The following is a 7724-nucleotide window of genomic DNA, read 5'->3' as shown; positions in this document are numbered from 1 at the left end:
CCTACGCTTTAGAAAGCTACTAGCTAGCCGCTACTAGCAGCTAGTAGCGGCTAGCTAGCTTGGTCACATTGGTGGCTGTTTTAATAAATGTATCAATATGTTTAAACATGAATGTGTCTTCTGACAGTGAGATTAATTATAAAACACGCTCACATGTCCTGTTTGTGGATAAACTGATCACATGTTGGAAATCTAAACTTCCACACCTGGAAAAAGAATTCAAACCTAATAACAGATAAAATAAAATAAAATGTCGTTTTTTGTCGGTAAAGGATGATAAAAGTAGCGACGGCGAGCAAAGTGATCTCACTAGTTCAGGTAAAGAATACGTCGTCTAGACGATGAAGTTCAGCCTCAATACTTTTCTGATGAAGAACAAATGTCTCAGATTCAGACTGTTGTTGATTTTGTTTTTTATTTTCACAAAGTTCTCGCCGTTTGTCGTCACTTTGTGTTTGACGACCTTTTAACATTCAACAACTTAACTGTGATTTCTTATGAAAGAAAAGTATTTGTATCTTCAACATTATTCAAACATCTGAATTTAATCCTCCACATTACTTTACATTTATGATTGATCAATGATTATGATCAAAAAGGGGGGGGGGGGGTGTGATGGAAGACCTTCCCTAGTACTTTAAAATATAAGAATCTATAGTTTCATACTCTCAAGTCTGTGATGTGCGAGCGTCCTTGAACGTACCAGCAGAGCTACTCTGAAGGCTGAAAGAAGCAAATCTATTTAAAACCGATTCATAAAACGATCAGTTTGTAAACAGGAAATATTAATGTAAAAAAACACCAGAATGGTCCTTTAATGGACTTTAAAACCATGTGAAGAATCAGGAGCCAACTTTTATTGAACAAAACAAAGATCAAAAACAGCCAAAACGTCTTTATTGTTTCTAACATTATTTGGATGGACTTTTATTTTGACAGGGCCAGGAGGAAACCTGTATGTTATTCCACTACATCGCTAATAAAAGGACGTTTGTGGCCAACTGTGTGTGTTTCTCACGTAAACGGGACAAAACAGAAAGACTTGGTTGAAACGATCGAGAGCTCGATGAGACATCAGCCAATATCATTTTTAATATTATTATTAAACACAAACCAATATATATTGACTTAAAGGACATTTTACACTGTAAAAATCATTCTGCGCTCTCTGGTGGACACACTCTGTAATGACTCTTCAGATTAACATGATCAAATTAAATTGGACGACAGTATTTATCTTCTTTTCTGCAGCTTGTAGTTAGAATTCAATAACGTTAATATGCAGATTGTTCTTAAAGTTTCAATGTTTTGAAAATAAATATTAGTACATTTTACAACTTTTAGAACCTGATTATTTTAAATAAGGGATATTCATATGCTCTGAATGGGAAGTAGATTCACCTCAAAATGAAATATCCTCTGAGTTACAGACGTTTCTTTCCCAATTAAAGTCTATGGGAATAGTCTGTGTGACAACAGACAAGGAAGTAATTCAACCGTTGACATGCTAACGCCCCGTACAAAGCTATTGCAAAGCTAACACTTGAATGAATCGTTAGTTGCAGCACTAATTTAGTCAGTTCTTTACTAACTAGTTCTCCTCTAACATTTAAATGTTAGAGGATCTGTGAGAGGTGCTTGAAGCAGAAACACGTCGTCACGTTTGTGTTTTTCCAGCAGGAGAAACTTTCACCATCATTATTTTCTTTACTCGGACTTTAAAGAGCCTAAAAATGGCGCTTCGGATTTCTTTCGTCCGAACGCCGTAGATGATGGGGTTGACCGTCGCTGGGAACAGAATGTACATGAGTCCCATGAAGGTGTTGACGTCCGTCGGTATGGGGATGTTCAGGTTGTGGGAGAGGAACGTGATGCTCCCCACCAGGTAGAAGCACATCACGACGATCAGGTGAGTGCCGCAGGTGTGAAACGCCTTCCTGCGTTCCTCACCGGCGGTCGCCGCTCTCAAGACGGCGCTCAGGATCTTCATGTAGGAGAAGAAGATGAGCGGTATGTCCACGCCCACGAAGCAGACGATCACGGCGAGGCCCGCCGCCACGTTTTTCTCTGTGCCGTCGCACGCCAGGCTGACCAGTGCCATGTGGTCACAGTAGCAATGCCGGATGACGTCGGAGCCACAGAACCGCAGCGAACCCGCCAACGCGACTAGTGTCACCATGATGGAGCCGCTGCGGACCAGCGTGAAGAGCATCAGCTTCACGAACACGGACGAGTCCATGAGTTTGGCGTAGCGCAGCGGCCGGCAGATGGCCGTGTAGCGGTCCAGCGCCATCGCCAGCAGCAGCGTCGACTCCAGAGACGACAGGAAGTGGGTGAAGAACATCTGGGTCAAGCAGCCGGCCAATGAGATCCGGTCCAAGTCGAAGAGGAGGCCAAGGAGCATGTTGGGTATGATGGCGGTCACCACCAGGACGTCTACCACGCACAGCGTGCAGATGAGGAGGTACATGGGGCTGTGCAGACTTTCTGTGTGGCGGATCACGTACACCAGCAGGCTGTTTCCCAGCAGTGCTGTCAGGTAGGAGGCGGAGAATGGCAGTGCCAGCAGCCGGCGGTGCTTCTGCAGCGCAGCGAAACCTCTGAACACGAAGGTGCTGTGGGAGGAGTTCCACGCCTCCAACATGGCGGCCGGCTTCACCGACAGCGTTGAGACGGTCAGACGCCAAAACATTTGAGTTTAATCAACACAAGAATATTCATCAGTCAAATCATGTGAATTTCTTTGCAGATGACTGCTGACAATTCATATTAAATTGTTTTAATCTTTATGAGTCATTAAGTTCCAATAATTACAAACTGATCAACTGTGAAGAAGGTCATTATAACGACATTCACATTCATTAGTTATTAATAGTTTAAAATGTTTTTAAAGTTAATGGCTCTCCATTCAGTTACAATGTATTTTATGATTTATTTATTAGTCTCATTTCCATCTACATCTGTAGCTAAAACATCAGGAACTTCCTTCCTTCAGGAAATACTTTGATGAGATTTAATGGTTCATTACTAAATTCTGATATATTATAGATTTTTACTAAAATCACAAACCAAATATATTTTTCGTTACTTACTTCTTCTACGCCGCCGTGCAGATAGTTTGGGTTTCACGTTGCTGGTGTTGAGGTCAACACATTTTTCTGAGAAAACACACACACACATATATATATATATATATATATATATATATATATATATATATATATATATATATGTATTTGAACCTGTTTAAGAGGTAGTTAAGAGTATGAAAATGTTTGTCTTATTATATTAATATAAACGTGAATGTGTAAGCCTCTTTCCTTCTTTAGCAGGATGTTAATGTGTCAAGGACTATATTCAATACAAATACTAATATAGAAATTTACAGTCTATATATATATATATATATATATTATATTAGTGCTGGGCACTTAACGCATTAATTAATTAACGCCGACAATTATTTTATCGCGCGTTAACGCATTTTTAAAATGTATTATTATTGTAACAGACTGTCTCATGTTTATCGTTCTGTATTGGAGATGATATGTCCCTTCAGGGTTGCTGTAGAGAAAAGGCGACTCCCGCTTCTGGTCGAGGGGGGGGGGGCAGAAATACAGAGAGAAGCCGAACGAGATGTCTGGTCTCCCGACTCCGCTTATTACCGTCTTATAAGTGCCCCTCATACACGAACCCAGGACGCTCGGTCACATCGGTGGCAGCGGTGTTTCTTATGCACCGACCACTACGACTATTTTACGCTTCGACTAGTTTACGCTTTGGCGACTGTGAGTGTGCACTTTCTTAGCTTAGCTTAGCTGTCTCAGTTTAGCTAGCAGGCTAACTCCGCGGCACTTCAAAGAGAAAAGCGCCGCTGGTTCAAGTACAGGATGTGGGTTGGAGATGAAGACCCATGAAGCCCAGCTCAGGGCTGTTCAGCAGACGGTCGGCCAGCAGGGGACCATGTGGACCTGCCTGCTCCGTGTCCAGAGTTTCCTCGGCTGGGTGAGACAGTCTGTTACTTTATTTTGAAAGTGCTTTGCTCACTGGCAGCGGTGGAGGAAGTCTTCAGACTACGTTGATGCAGCGTGTGGGAGAAGTAGAGATAAACTAAAGCAACACAAGCTAACACATGCTACAGAGAAGTGGAGACAAACTGCAGGTTAGTGTTGTGGAAGATGTCGGTCTGAGGAACGTTCTCAAGGTGCGCTCACATCGCGTTTGGTGTGAACGCAGCTTTAGGATCTCAACGAATGACGTCACGTATGAGCCTCAAGACGCACCGTCACCAGAAGAACACACGAGTTGTGTTAAAGGAGAGGACGACTAAAGCGACGGTGTTACAATGTGCAGCAGCTGCTGCTCTCACTGGAGACTACTGGACATCACTGGGTCACCTTCATCACCTCTGAGTTACAGCATCATAGTGATGAAGAGTAGAGCTGGGTCACCTTCATCACCTCTGAGTTACAGCATCATAGTGATGAAGAGTAGAGCTGGGTCACCTTCATCACCTCTGAGTTACAGCATCATAGTGATGAAGAGTAGAGCTGGGTCACCTTCATCGCCTCTGAGTTACAGCATCATAGTGATGAAGAGTAGAGCTGGGTCACCTTCATCACCTCTGAGTTACAGCATCATAGTGATGAAGAGTAGAGCTGGGTCACCTTCATCACCTCTGAGTTACAGCATCATAGTGATGAAGAGTAGAGCTGGGTCACCTTCATCACCTCTGAGTTACAGCATCATAGTGATGAAGAGTAGAGCTGGGTCACCTTCATCACCTCTGAGTTACAGCATCATAGTGATGAAGAGTAGAGCTGGGTCACCTTCATCACCTCTGAGTTACAGCATCATAGTGATGAAGAGTAGAGCTGGGTCACCTTCATCACCTCTGAGTTACAGCATCATAGTGATGAAGAGTAGAGCTGGGTCACCTTCATCACCTCTGAGTTACAGCATCATAGTGATGAAGAGTAGAGCTGGGTCACCTTCATCACCTCTGAGTTACAGCATCATAGTGATGAAGAGTAGAGCTGGGTCACCTTCATCACCTCTGAGTTACAGCATCATAGTGATGAAGAGTAGAGCTGGGTCACCTTCATCACCTCTGAGTTACAGCATCATAGTGATGAAGAGTAGAGCTGGGTCACCATCATCACCTCTGAGTTACAGCATCATAGTGATGAAGAGTAGAGCTGGGTCACCTTCATCACCTCTGAGTTACAGCATCATAGTGATGAAGAGTAGAGCTGGGTCACCTTCATCACCTCTGAGTTACAGCATCATAGTGATGAAGAGTAGAGCTGGGTCACCTTCATCACCTCTGAGTTACAGCATCATAGTGATGAAGAGTAGAGCTGGGTCACCTTCATCACCTCTGAGTTACAGCATCATAGTGATGAAGAGTAGAGCTGGGTCACCTTCATCACCTCTGAGTTACAGCATCATAGTGATGAAGAGTAGAGCTGGGTCACCATCATCACCTCTGAGTTACAGCATCATAGTGATGAAGAGTAGAGCTGGGTCACCTTCATCACCTCTGAGTTACAGCATCATAGTGATGAAGAGTAGAGCTGGGTCACCTTCATCACCTCTGAGTTACAGCATCATAGTGATGAAGAGTAGAGCTGGGTCACCTTCATCACCTCTGAGTTACAGCATCATAGTGATGAAGAGTAGAGCTGGGTCACCTTCATCACCTCTGAGTTACAGCATCATAGTGATGAAGAGTAGAGCTGCATCACATGCTCTGACTGTCATGAAGACACAACACACACATGTAGATGAAAGGTGTGAAACATGTTGTTCCTGTTGCACAGCAGTGGAACGTTTCACACACACACACACTGAGCACAGATAGTGAAGAGATAGAACTGCTGCTGTGTGAAGAGAACACTGCTGCTAACAACAACCTGATGTGTTTAAAGTGTTTACACACAATGTTATTCACCTTTAGTTCATAGAGCAGCACTTTAAAATAAAAGTGAGCAATACACTACTTTATAATTCATTATTGAACTTTGTGCATAACAATGAGATTAATCGCGATTAAACATTGTAATCGTTGCCCAGCACTAATATATATATATATATATGTATATATATATGTATATATATATATATACGTATATATATATGTATATATATATATATACGTATATATATATGTATATATATATATATATATATGTATATGTATGTATATGTATATATATGTATATATATATATATATATACACACTGTACATTTTTATATTAAAATGTGTATTGAATGAAAGAATATAGTCCTCAGACTTACAATTACACATGTTTATATTACATAAACTATTCTATGAATAAGACCAAATTTTACTATTTATACTCTTAACTACCTCTTAAACAGATACAAATACATACAGTTAATATTTCCGTGTGTACATGTACACGTATGAAAACATCAGCCTGAATTTAACCACCTGGGATGACGGCTGTAACACGTATTAGTACTCAAAGTACTGATTGTAACAACTGTCGTATAACGATGTATTTTCTGAAAAAGCTTTTATGGAAACGAAGTCACGAGTGAGTATTACTTTATAAAAAGTAGTCTAAATACAGAAAAGCCCTTAAAAAAACATTACATTTAATTCAGTATAATGTCAATTTCATTTAATTTTATGTATAAATTGTTCTAAGTTAGATATTTCACATTAAAAGCATGACAGGAAAGGGAAAGGCTTTTAATGTGAAACATCTTCGCAGACAGTTTAAAATGTATTTAACAGAAGCTGAAGAGCGACAACGTAAAACAACAGGAATTCATTTGAGTCCTAAATTGATTTTTTACGTTGATTGCAGGTTTGTTTGTAAAATCTTAATCTGCACAGAAACCCGTTTCTACAGCCGTAAAACAAATGTATATAAAACACGTCTCTCTGAAATGTTGTGCGGTAGAAGTAAACAGTGTCTCTGCAGTTGAGTAAGTAATTATAATCTATAATATTTGACTGTGCAGACCTTTTAGATTTGTAATTAAGTTGTAAACATGAGCATCATGTTGGAACAATTAGAACTCCGACTACTTCAATACCCTCGTAATAACGTACTCCAGCTTTGGACTAGCATTAAAAACTGTTCTCATCAGAAGAATAACACCAAACCAATCGATTATTGAATATTTGTACCTGCTGAAGTTCATCAGATGGTCGTCAGGAAAAACTCTTTACAGTGTAAAAACTGTGTCGCTTCATTTTATACCCGAAGTCCAAACGTCCCACGAGAAGACTGATCCCAAACGCAGCAGCACTCTGATTGGCTAAAACCAGTTTGAACCAATTAGAACGTCCCTGAGCCCGTCAGAGGAGATACTCCAGAGTTTAATCAGCCAGCTGATAAATATCCTTCAATATCCTCAGTCAACGCCTTGTTATGTCTTATTTATCTTCACATTATTATGACCACCGGCATTATTATTATTACCTTCCAAATGTTCTAGAGCTAAAACTGTTAGTCAATTAACAATCAATTATAATAAAATAATTATAATTTATCGTTCAAATCATTCATTAAGCAAAAATACCCCATGTGCCATAAAATAGTCAAGACCAGAGTCAAGACAAGCAAGTCCAGAGTCAAGTCTGGAGTCAAGTCCCAAGTCTGGAGTGAAGACAAGCGAGTCAAGACTCAAGTCCTGAGTAAAGCCCCAAGTCTGGAGTGAAGACAAGCAAGTCCGAGTCAAGTTC

The 7724-nt window shown here is 40.7% G+C and overlaps 1 protein-coding gene across 1 annotated transcript; it reads right to left on the bottom strand.

The window, feature by feature from the left end:
• Positions 1–835: 835 nt before the first annotated feature.
• Positions 836–3143, bottom strand: LOC142932523 (olfactory receptor 51E2-like). The gene has a single exon (XM_076076421.1). The coding sequence runs from the start codon at positions 2690–2692 to the stop codon at positions 1658–1660; it is 1035 nt and encodes a 344-aa protein (XP_075932536.1). The 5' UTR covers positions 2693–3143; the 3' UTR covers positions 836–1657.
• Between the last annotated feature and the right edge of the window lie 4581 nt (positions 3144–7724).

Source organism: Anarhichas minor, unplaced genomic scaffold, assembly GCF_050575085.1.
Source record: "Anarhichas minor isolate MPS153535 unplaced genomic scaffold, ASM5057508v1 ptg000057l, whole genome shotgun sequence".
Lineage (NCBI taxonomy): Eukaryota > Metazoa > Chordata > Actinopteri > Perciformes > Anarhichadidae > Anarhichas > Anarhichas minor.
Note: the sequence above shows the minus strand (reverse complement) of the source record. Positions and strands in the feature narration are given on the sequence as shown.

Excerpts from the sequence above, each read along its gene's own strand:
- LOC142932523 (XM_076076421.1), bottom strand. The coding sequence starts at position 2,692 with ATGTTTTGGCGTCTGACCGTCTCAACGCTGTCGGTGAAGCCGGCCGCC.